Source organism: Enoplosus armatus, chromosome 17 (assembly GCF_043641665.1).
Source record: "Enoplosus armatus isolate fEnoArm2 chromosome 17, fEnoArm2.hap1, whole genome shotgun sequence".
Lineage (NCBI taxonomy): Eukaryota > Metazoa > Chordata > Actinopteri > Centrarchiformes > Enoplosidae > Enoplosus > Enoplosus armatus.
Window position 1 is genome coordinate 21,221,319 of NC_092196.1, and position 12,500 is coordinate 21,233,818.

At 42.1% G+C, this 12,500-nt stretch overlaps 1 protein-coding gene across 1 annotated transcript; it reads right to left on the reverse strand.

The window, feature by feature from the left end:
- Positions 1-1,196: 1,196 nt before the first annotated feature.
- On the reverse strand, positions 1,197-11,688 carry LOC139300053 (trafficking regulator of GLUT4 1). The gene is made up of 5 exons (XM_070923028.1): positions 11,460-11,688; positions 10,163-10,452; positions 9,590-9,722; positions 1,598-1,656; positions 1,197-1,319 (listed from the first exon to the last, which is right to left on the reverse strand). The coding sequence occupies exons 1-5, from the start codon at positions 11,686-11,688 to the stop codon at positions 1,197-1,199; spliced, it is 834 nt and encodes a 277-aa protein (XP_070779129.1).
- Positions 11,689-12,500: the final 812 nt, after the last annotated feature.

A 12,500-nucleotide genomic window follows, 5' to 3' on the forward strand; every position in this document is an offset into this window, starting at 1 on the left:
GTCAGCTCTGTGCTGTACTGGTGCGATGGAGTCTTTAGGACTGGACTGGTATCACAGAGGACATCAGGACGGACCGGACTGCAGCCAAACAGGTGCAGATCAGGCAGGAGAGGTGGCTCCTCTTTAATTCAATTCATCGATTAGATAATTCAGTCATGGTGGGCTAATGAAATCCCTCAAGGTGGACCGTAGTTCTCTTCAACTGTCTCCTCTCATATATCTTTCACTTTGTCTTCTGTAATCTGTCCATCAGTCTCCTCGTCCCTCACAGACGCCTGCTGAGGTTTTGACCTCCATGTTTGTGTCGGTAAACCAGATTACATGAAGCTCCATCAATATGAAAGAAAACTGCAGTTACTCAGGTGGAGGATTATAATCAGACACTGAACCTGCAGCTACGTCTTTACAGACCAAACGATTAATCAAGTAATTCAAAATGAAAAAGAATCAACCAATTAATTGATAATAAAGGTAATGGATGGTTGCATCACTTCCTGTGAATGAGTAATGATCAATCTAAAATGGAAACAATTAATCAATTAGTCGAGTGACAGAGAATTAATTGGTTGCAGCTTCTCGGGGGGGAATATTGTTCTGTGATTCTAAACTGAATATCTTTGGGTTTTGGACAAATCAAGATATCTGAAGACGGAAATATGAAACAAAATATGAAAATACAATTTAAATCCTCAGCAGCTGCACTTGTAACCTTTACAAGTTAAGACTGACCTCTTCAACAAACTACTGCTCTGCAACGTAAAAAGTAAACAAGTGTTTACTGAGTACTGCTGAGCATCAGTGTCCACCTGTCAGTTATTTATCTTTATATTTATGTTGGTTAATTATGGAATTATTAGTGTGGTGTTAGTACACAGGCAAACATATAGTTTGACAAATATGAAGACTTAAGTTTGAAATGATAATTCAATAACACACACACACACATATATATATATATTATATGTATATATATATATATATTATATATATATATATATTTCCTTGGGTTTAAATGAAGCGGTTCATTCCTATAATTGATGCGAGGAATTATTTTTCTGTCCTCGCTGTCATCATCACATCCTGGTAGTTTTCTGGCTCTACTCAAAATTAATCAAAACTTTCTTAGATTTTCAACCAAGCTGGTAAAATAACACAGACCCCCCCCCACTCAGATCTCAGATCAGATCGCAGCACCATCAGGTCAAAACAAAAGCTCTCTCCGTCAGGTCCCTGATCTCTCCAACCAGGACAAACACATGGACTGAACATTCAAAGAAGAACTTTAACATCACAAAGAGGCAGCGAAGGACCTCTGACACCTGCACATATTAGCACACGTTAGTACACATATTAGCACACGGAGAATGGAGTGTATAGAGGCCTAAATCCGCTTCCTCTGCCAACAAAATACCTGAAGCCTGAGCCGGTTCACAAGCTGAAGGCTCAAACAGTCCAGACTGAAGCTGTGCAGAGTGCTGAGGCCACACAGCTGGAGCTACTACCATGCTACTGTTAGCATGCTACTTGTAATTAGCATCACAAATCAGTTTGCTACAGACAAACAGGAGGACACATTCACAGAGCTGCTTTCACTCACCTGCAGTTTGACCTGTGACCTCACCTGTAGGCCCCGCCCCTTTACCTTTACAGTGACAGCTGATTGGGCAGCAAGTTTATGTCATCCAGTACAATAAGTTTACCTAAGTTTTTCTGTGTCAAACAATTATCCTTTAACATGTGTCACAGGTTTTTTTGCTGAGTACTCATGTAATAATGTATTAAGGACTGCTGAGTACTCATGTAGTAATGTAATAACGACTGCTGAGTACTCATGTAATACTGTATTAAGGACTGCTGAGTACTCATGTAGTAATGTAGTAACGACTGCTGAGTACTCATGTAGTAATGTAGTAAGGACTGCTGAGTACTCATGTAGTAATGTAGTAACGACTGCTGAGTACGCATGTAGTAATGTAGTAACGACTGCCGAGTACTCATGTAATAATGTAGTAAGGACTGCCGAGTACTCATGTAGTAATGTAGTAAGGACTGCTGAGTACTCATGGGTCAGGACCTCATCACCATCTGAAGCTGGTCTCTAGTCATCAGATCCAGATCCAGAGTCAGTCATCAGATCCAGATCCAGAGTCAGTCTCAGATCCAGATCCAGAGTCAGTCATCAGATCCAGAGTCAGTCTCAGATCCAGATCCAGAGTCAGTCATCAGATCCAGAGTCAGTCTCAGACCTGTTGACTCCTTTAATATTCTTTGACGTTCACGTTCTTATAAAACAGAAATCTGACAGAACGACATTCATTCTTTCCACCACAGTTTACAGTCATTAGCTGCTTTCTCTCCTCTGTTATTATTGTCTTCACCTCCTCCTCTTCCTCCTCCTCCTCCTCCTCCCCTGCTGCTCCACCTCACCACACTCAGCTGCATTATGACACTCCGCCTCCCCCCTCCAACCTCCATCTATGTTGAGTCTGTCTTCCTGCAGCCGCCCACAGACAAACACCCAGAGACGCCTCCATTCATCTCAGTCAACTCTCACACACATAAAACACATCACTTTCATTCTGCTTCTTTTCTTTCTTTTCACAGCTCGATATCATCCTCTCTGCAGCGTCTTCCTCCCTTCTCTCCTTTCCTTCATCTCCTAACCCCCCCACCCCCCCGGCCTCTTGATCTCTCCTCTTGTAGCCTCAGCAGGCCTCTTAATAATTTATAAGAATCTAAAATTCAAATGAAGCAGAGACAGAGAGAGAGAGGAGAGGAGGTCTCTCTCTCTGTCTCTCTGTCTCTGCCCCGTCCCAGCTTCCACGGCTGGCTCTCACTCCCTTGCCAACGGTTGCCGGGGCAACCTGCGCTCTCATCCTAGAAACAGGGCGTAAGAAATGAAGCCCACTCCATCGTTATGTCTCCTGCTACTTCTTCTTTCTCTCTTAATTTCTTCATGTCATATAAAAAAGAAACCTTGCAAAATAAAAGCACGTGCACAGACACGTTTAAGAAAATAAAAGCATTTCCTGCTGGCTGAGAGAATTCATTAAAGGCGTTAAAGAGGGCTTTGTACTATAACTGAATGCTGTCATTAAGATTTCTGTAAGACATATACTGTATTTGAATGAATATGAATATGACGCTGATCGGCTCGTCGCGTTTCATATATCTTGATATATTCACAGTTGACATTTGGTGCATGCTGTGTGTGACTGATGCAGTTTAATATAAAGGGAATCAACACAAACACATTCTCAAACTGAATTAATACCAAATGTTAACATGAACTTTTGCTTTGCTCTGTTGTCCAGCAGCAGATCAGCTTTAGACATATCCTGTAACTATTCGCAAATGCAAATTAGTCTGGAGCCCGACAACCTGCGAGTCCAAATAGTGGTTTGGTTTCTGTGAGATTTCGAGTCCTGGATCAGAGCGAGTGAAGCCTGTAATTGTACCAACACATGAACTTCCAACTTTGTCACCAGTGAATGTGTCACATCAACAAAGGTCCTCCTGTGTTTCCCCTCAGATCGATTCATGAGCCTGCAGACTGGAGGAGGTATTTAACTGGGTTTATTACCTTCAAACATGATCAGATACTCAACATCAGTAGTCCAGATCAACAGTGTCTTTGATAAATGTATTGTGTACACCCATACTCATTCTGTATGCTCCATAAAGCAGTCAAGTTAAGGCATGCACAGGCACAAAAAGAGTCCGGTGTCAGGAGACAGCAATCAATAATAAGAGAATGACATAATGAAGTCGGCTGACGGTCTACTCATGCTTATACAGACCCCCCCCACCTTGCCATTTAAAAAAGCAAGCAGGTTATACTGAGCGTCACAAACAGTAGATTACCATGTAAATACAAAAGAGATCAAGAGAATGGGAATAGAAATATAAAAATACAAAGATCCGGTAATCAGGTGTCAAAGAGCATTTACAAAAGAAATGAAAATGATAAACAGGAGTGAAGAAAACGGACAAAACACGACGACAAAGAAACTCAAGAGGATTTGATTCCTTCAGGTGCCACTTAAAGAGTTGTGAAATACAGCTTCATCTCCACAGTGTCTGAAATGAGAAGTCCTGCAGAAGATTTTCAGCATCTCCATTTTATAATAAGAGTCAAAGCTTCCGAATACATTATCTTTTATCTTTATATTATATTTGCCAGTAGACTATATGGGACTGATCCTGTTGTATATCTATTAATTACATCAGTCTTATTTGTATTATTACTGCACATCTACGGCTCCTGTTGCACCGTTATCACCTACTGAGGGAAACTGTTTCTCTTCACTTTGTTCTCAACGTCGTGGAACGGAAAGAAAGGAAAAAAGATGTGAAGTGTTGAATTGTGCTCTTGAATTAATCATTCATGCTCTCGAGTTAATAAAGTAAATTATGAGCTTGAATCGACAGAACATAGCATAATATTTTCATGTTTAAGGGTTGTCAAAGATGACACAATTGAGTTTTTTTATTTTTCTCCATGAAGCGTGCTGGGCTGCATACGTTTAATGTTGTGCTTTTTGGGGAGTTTTCCTTGAGCGTGGGCCGGGGGGGGGGGGGCTGATCCAGGACAGTAAATCCTTTTATAAAGTACTCAGAGTGTCTGAAAGTGAGCGTTACTGATATTTGAATGCAGAAGACTAAATGAATGTAATATTGATCAGTTTCCTCTTTAGAACTTTAAAGGCGGATTTCTCAACTCTGGCTAGCTAGCAGTTACCCTCTGCTTCCAGTCTTTGTGCTAAGCTAGGTCAAACCCATCCTGCCCCTCTCTGTAAAGGGCTGTCACTTTCTCAAAAAATCTAACATGAACAAAGTCGAACTCACACACACACACAATCAATCCATGTGACGTTGTGGAATTTGAGTTTTGTAAATTTGCTTCCTCACTAAGCGACGAGCTAACGTTACCATCTATGGTGTCCAATCCAACTTTCACACATTACTTTTCAGCTGGTTTGGTGTCATGAGAGAACAACAACGGCCTACGTTACTGATAGAACAACGGAGCATTTGAACCCCCCCCCCCCCCGCGGACAGCAAGGCACCGCCTCCACTCTCGACTGTGAGATGTGGTTAAATTTCCGAAAAGTTAGTTGAATCACATTTTGAGATTATTTTGTCACACATACTGTGGATTTTGAATTGGAACAGATCATTACAGACTTAATATTTATTTGTTTCCCACGTTCGAACGGCAGTTTGAGTTTCACATGAAAAGTAACAGCGGTGCTAATATCACAACGATTACCAGAAATCTTCCTCAGAACTGTTCATTTCTTGTGTGAGACAACTCCATTCTCTAATTTTATATATATATATATATATATATATATATATATATATAATAGAAATATATAAAATCCTGCACATTAATATCATAATTACAGTGTCAGCAGTGAAAATCTCCAATAGTAACACAACAGAGCCAAATACAAACAATGCACAAGAAATTTAACAGTCAGTTAAAATCATCAAAGTAAAACGATGTGAGGCGCAGCTGATAAAACACTGTAGGCAACTCTGAGAGGTAGCGCAAGCAAAGTCCATACAGAACCGTGTACAAGTACACAAGTACACAAGTACACAACCATAGCAAAGAATCAGGAAAGCTAGCATTCGTACTGACATCGAGCCGGGACCATTGTTGCATAATGTGATTAGTAAACAGGCATGCTACATACAGTACAGGAGGGGGTGAAGTGAAGGTGAGAACGGGACGGAGGCAACCTTAGAGGACCCCCCCCCACCCCCCCCACCTCTGAGCCTGACCTCACCTGACCTCACCTCACCTGCAAAGTTCAAACGTGTCACTGCTCTGAACCTTTGAAGCCGTGCAGCGACGTCCTCTAAAAAACCAACGGCTCAATCAAGTGCATTCTTGGCGGCAAGTTGATTGTGGGTCAGTTACGTCTCCATGACAACGCGAAGAGAAAAAAGGGATATCTTTAGTGGGCGGACATATTACAATTTCCCGTACTATTTATCTACAAAGTGCTACTCAGTTAGCTCTCCTGCTAAGTGAGGCTACAGTCTTATGTAAAAGCATTCTGTAATAAATACTGTAAACATGCACAGGTTATAGAAGATGGAGGGCTGATTCAGTTCCACAACAACAGCTTATTTCCTCAAAGATCCCCCGAAACAATCTGTTAGAACACGCAGGTTTCAGCAGAGACGGGCTGACTGAGCTGCTCCTGTGCAGGTCGTCTGTGTGAATCTCTGACTGTTCATCAGCCAGTAAACCCTGAACGGAGGCGAATCATAGCCAAAGCCATGTCCGCCGCCCAGCCGCTGAGTCTTTACAGCCAGGTTTAATATCAGCAACATGGAACAAACGTCCAGATTTCAGGTTTGTTAAATGACCGAAGCTTGCAGCGTTATGTATGAAGCTCCGTCAGACAAACGGTGCTGCTTCATCACAGACCTTCATGTTAGTGGTGCGCAGATCGATGCTACGACACTACAGCTGCGTCCCGACTGCACACTCACCACATACTTAAAACTGCTTAGTGTACTCGCTGTACTCAACAAAGTATAATGTAAAGCATTATAATGCAATGCACAGAGGAAACAGAGGAGATGCTCACAGCCAGCGGTGGAAGAAGTACTACGATCTTTTACTGCAGGAAAAGTACTAATACCACAGTAGTAATTCCAGTTTATATACTACCAGCTGGTGAATTTCCCCTCTATCTTATTTTAACCGATAATAACACATCACATTCAATTTGTTGACAATATTTAGTTTTAATAACCTGAATGTGTAAATGGAAATACTTAAAGTAAAGTACCTCAAAATTGTAAATTAAGTAAAGTATGTGAGCAAATGTACTTAGTTACTCTTCACCACTGCTCACAGCTGCAATTAATCAGTTACAAAAATCTAATGATTTGCCTTCAGTGATGCTGAAAGAGCTACAGGGAAGGTTTGTTTTGTCTTCGTGAAGTTTAATAATTGTATAATATATATTTTAATTAGTAATTACTGTAGTATGTGGTATGCAATCGAGACGCAGCCTAATGTATGGAGTGTTGTTAGTAGCATCAGAAGTTACTCTAACATACGTCTTCTCAGACCTGCTACGTCTTCTAGGAGCTTTAAAATCAAACCGATCCGTGTCACGTTAGATCATCTGTTAGAAGAGGACAACCTGCCCATCGCTTCATGTCCATTAGGGGGGAAACACTGCACCTGCTGCGGTCAGAGAATATTAAATATGTTTGAATCAGAGGGACTCAGCGGGAATCAGTTACAGGCAAAGAGCTGCACTTAGACAGCGACCACAGCTCAGCACACCACACACACTTCATCATCATCATCATCATCATCATCGCTGCAGGGTTGGAGAGCAGATGGTCATAACAGAAACAGCGAAATGAGAGAAGAGTGACGACGTGCAACAGACGTCTGGGATCATTGTCATATTTCTGTTTCAGCAGCCTGAACGTCTGCGAGCGGAGGCCTCGTGGTTACTTCACTGTCTGAACGACAGCGGGACGCAACACGACCAGTCTGGTGAGATTCTCTCGTTTCTTTATTGTCATTAAGTCTCATGTTCAGACGCAAAGCAGAAAAGACTGTTTCTACTAACAAGCCACACAGAAATATAGCTTCTTCTTCTTCATCTTATTATTATTATTATTAATAAAACTCATCAGTGAGCCTCACTGTTGTTTCCTTCATCACCATGAACACACACATCGTCCTGCTGCCACAAATACTCACTAGAGCTCCACATGTGGATTCATCCGCCACTGAAAATAGTCCCCAGCAGATGCTCTATTTCCTGCTGTTAGTTTGATGAAAACTCCAGCGAGCAGCTGTTTCAGGGAACGACTGAGCCTTTTAAACATGAAACTATATGTTTGTGAGGAGTTTTTAAAGACTGACGTCTTCAGAAGGAACCAATGGGCTGAGAGACAGGAAGTGACAGGAAGTGAGACAGGACTGAGGGACGGACGGACGGGTTGATGGTTTGAGTCTGAACATGAGGTTTGTTGACAGTAATAAGAGAGAATATCACCAGCTTTGTCGTATAACTTAAAATCAGCAAGGGGAGAGATTCTAACATGAAGGTCTGTGGCTGATAGTAGTTTACTGATGGAACAGCAGCGAGATGTGACGTGACGTCGGGACTTCAGCTCTCTACGACCGCCTCGCAGCAGCATGACGGCGTCCACCTTTATGTTTGTGTGTGCGCCACCTCTTCACAGTACAAAGACTCTCACAGTTGGTCTTGGGTTCATGTTGAACTATCACAGCAGCAGCGTCTTCCAGCCTCGGCTCAGCCAACACCAACTGTCTCATTTTTTGGCATCAAAAAGTGAAAACCCCGTCCCCAGTTTGCATCAGTACTGGACCCGTGTCATGGAGACAGACTCATGTAGAGATCAGAACGTCCCGTTTCCATGACAACAGACACACATGGATGAGAGAAAGCGGTCTGAGGAGGAGATAAGCTGCTACCACAGAATGAAGTGAGCATCCAGTGATCCATCCTTTTCTCCTATTCCACATCCAAATCGAGTGTCGGTGTCAGGAGTGGGCCGGTTGGTTGGTCGTGTCGGAGGTAGAGCGTCAGGCATACCATGCTCATCGTGCAGCAAAAAACAACAGCAAAGTACAGGAACACATGTTTTTCATCCGGTGCAGGCGCTTGAGAACGATAGTGCTTCAGGAAGTCGGAGGGAGCGGCGTCGAGTCGGTCAGATGTTGTCAGAAAGTCGGTCTCGCCATTCCAGCTGCTTTTCATCAGGATTTTAATATCACTGGAGACAGAAGAAAGACAGGATTTCACAGATATTTTAAAGCGGTTTTAGGTCTCCGACAACCTTTTATGAAGTGGAATATTAAAACACAGAAAAAACATTTCAGCCAAGTTTTGGATTTAAAGAGCTTTTTAAAAGGTTTAGAGTTTCTGTCCCAGATTTGTAGCCTAGTTTTAAATTTGAGCTTGGAAGTTCATTCTCAACCTCGGAAACACTGTGTGTGATAAAGCAGTCACATCTCAAAGGTCCACCCTCTAGATATTTCTGACTTTCTACTGCATTTATGGTCTTCATCAGTAAAGGGAATCACGTGATAGTGTTTGATAGTATGAATTTGGGACATATGGTAGCATCCTGTCTCCCTTCAGAAACAGCTGAAATGTGAATTCTTGCAGATTTAAAAGGTATTCTGGTTAAAGCTGCAAATCGCCGCCCTGCTCAGCCTGATTTAGAGCTAAGGACATTTCGGCTACTAAAGCAGTGTTTATATTCAGCAAATGGCTTCTATGTCCTTTCAGACCTCAGTGAATGACTAAATAAGAGATGGCTAACTGTGACAAATCCATTTTAGAAGGAGTATAAAGCCCCTTGAGCCATTTTCGCTCACTGGCAGCCATATCGTTATAAAGTCCTGCTATGTAAGAGATCCCAAAGTTTCTATTTCCATTTGACTGAATGGTTGGTTCTCAGTGGAAACACCCTGTAGCTTCAATGAAGAACAAGCTGATACAGAATATGAAGCTTCGTTTATGAGAAAATCCGGTCCAAAGGGGTTAAAAAGTTAGACGTTACTTACATCCCCAGTTGAGGGCGATGGCTGCGGCGATGATGGCGATCCCCCCCAAGATGGAGACGACGGACAGAACCATGGCATTGCGGCCCAAACGGCGAGCTCCGTCGATGTTGCCTTGCTGCAGACTGTTTCGGGACTGAACAGAGTAAAAACAGTGAGGACATGTTTGAGTTGACATGTGAGCAAAACTAAAACTGAACTACGTGTAAATCAACGTTTGTATTTACAGAAAACAACAGAAAACACTAAGATAAAGGAGTTAAAGGCAAGACGTTCATATCATTAGATAGATCGTTTATCCATCATCTTGAGATAAAACTCTATCATGATCATTTTAAAAGTTATATTACTGCGTGTCTGACATCTTTTCTGCCTTCTAACAGCCAAAACATCGATTGTTGCAGCTTTGACCTAAACGGAGTTTTAGTCGGTATGTCTTTTCTTCAACCAGTCGCTGCAAATTAGTAGAATAAAAACATAACTTTTAATGGAGACATTTATTGTTTTATGGTCTACTTGGTATTTGTTGGTCTTTGCTTCTCATTTCTAACCAAAAGACACAGTCTAAGGTCGTACCATCACGGAGAAGGTGAGGGCTACGATGTTGATGGGCCACAGCGGGCAGAAGCAGGACAGGATGGCCAGGATCAGGTAGTCCCTCGGCTTGGACCCGTCCACAGTGGCCTCTGTGATGGCACTGGGCTGGCGGGTGAGCGAGGGCCTGGGTGAGCCTGCCGCTATCGAGCCGGACCGGCTGCCCAAACCAGGCCTGCCGTTAGCATGGCCGCCCGGCTTAGCTTGTAGCTTGGGCGACACAGAGGACACTGTGGGAGACGAGTCCACCCTCACAGGACCGATGCCGTTACCTGGAGGAGAAGAAGTCAGCAGAGAGGACTGAAAGGGCTGAAAAATGGGCTTGAAGCTGAGAGCCGTAGACAGGAAGTCAGAAAGTACTGAGAGACACATTATTAGTTGGAGTGTTTTCCTGAGATCTGTTGAACAGAGTAACGCTAACCTTATTTTTCAAATAAAGGTTTGAAAATTAAAACAAAATACCTCATTTGCTCATTTTCATACTGAAACAATATAAAAATCATGAGGAGAAATTATGAAATCCAAATGATACTCAGTCTTATCTTTGATGTCAACATCAATAAATTTCCTGTATTCGGCGTTAAAGAGCAGCTAGTACTACCGATCCCACTGTGAATCAACAATCGGACCAATTCTGCAATTCACAGCATCTGTATTACTTATTACAAGAGTCCTGCCTCGAAAGTGCAGAAGTATTAGGAACAAGATGTACATAAATTATCAAAAGTAAAAGTACTCATAAGGCTGTCACAGTTGCATTATAGGATTATAATTACTGATTCCTTTTACGTTGTACCTGGTCCAAGGAAAGATGATTTTAATTACTTTATGAATCTAACACTACACATCATATTTTATAAGCTCATCATATATTATTCACATATATTCATCTGAAAAGTAACTAGTAACTACAGTTGTCAAATAAATGCAGTGCAGTAGTAGCAGAAAATGTAAAGTACAAGTATGTCAAAACAGTACTTGAGTAAATGTACTGTTGTTTTCTACTGTGCTGCTGTTTGTTGTTGTTTTGCCCGTCTGCTCCTGTAAATACTCACAGACCAAAATCAACTGCAGTTTCATTTTCAGTTCACTCAAACTGTCCATCATCACTTTTAGAAGAGAATGAAATGAAGACGGAAATCTAGTCGCAGTAGGAAGAATCAATTAATTAATTATTTCATTTTGAAGAGAGAAAGGACATTTTGGGGTAAAACACTAAACAAAGTGTTGGACGGTGTCCCTGGAGGGTCATGCACAGGTGCAGGACAGGTGTATTTACTGGTCTCCATGTCAGCCATCACTGTCAGGTGGTCCAGGTCTTTGCCCTCCTCTCTTTGTTTGGCATCAGGAGCGTCTGCTGTCGGTGGAGGGGCTTGTTGCTCGGCGCTGACCGGTTGCGAGGTCACGGCGGTCACTTCTCCTTCCTGCTGCGTGCTGATTGGCTGGTGTGGCTGCTGGGACTCCTCCATGCTGCTGGATGGCTGGGCGGCGCTGGGACTGGTGGCCATCAGACGGTGAAGACGAAGTGTTGAAGAAAGGCTGAAGGCAGGGCGCTCTCTGAAAGGGGTTAAAGAGATTCACCGACTTCAGATTCATTAAGGGATTGTTTTGATCATTGAGCGGCTGTTGAGCACCAAACACAGAACACCAGAAAAGATGGTGGTTATATTAATACCACACGCTGCATTTTCCAGCTAATAATCTAGTAAAGTACAAGTACCTTGAATTTGTACTTAAGAACAGTACTTGAGTAAATGTACACAGTTACAGTCCACCACTGTAATTTAGTTGTATATACATCATATAACTACAACTAGGCTTAGATAGAAACACTGAATGAATGCCTCCATGTGAGTAGAAAGTCCTGCTGATCCCACTGAGAATCAACTGTCTGCATGTTACAGTCTATTTGTTAAATCTAACAAACTAAAGACACCCACGTATTTCTGTCAGCAGTTGGTGGTGGAGCTGAACTCCATCTGCATGTCGGTGAAAATGGAAAGAGACATGTTAGTTTTAGACATTTTGTTTTTCACAATGTTAATATTTCATTCTTTTTTGTGTTTTTTTAATATATGTTTGTTATTTTGTTTGATGTGTTTTTTTTCATTGTTTGAGAGACAGGTGGAGTTTTTCAGTTTTAAATATAATCCCTCAGACATCCTGCAGCAGAGTGAGAAGTTACAGTTGTGATATTGGTGGTATTCAGATTTCAATAACTGCAGCGTTATTAAAAGCTCAAGTCAGGAGATTTGAGAGAGAATATTAAAACTGCTGCACCTTAATGAAAGAACATTATTAACTTCTCTTAGGTCCCCGC

Coding starts and splice junctions, on each gene's coding strand:
- LOC139300053 (XM_070923028.1), bottom strand. CDS start 11,688: ATGGCCACCAGTCCCAGCGCCGCCCAGCCATCCAGCAGCATGGAGGAG. Junction 10,453..11,459: donor GATGGCTGACATGGAGACCA/GTAAATACACCT, acceptor CTTCTCCTCCAG/GTAACGGCATCGGTCCTGTG. Junction 1,657..9,589: donor CATCGCCCTCAACTGGGGAT/GTAAGTAACGTC, acceptor CTGCCCAATCAG/CTGTCACTGTAAAGGTAAAG.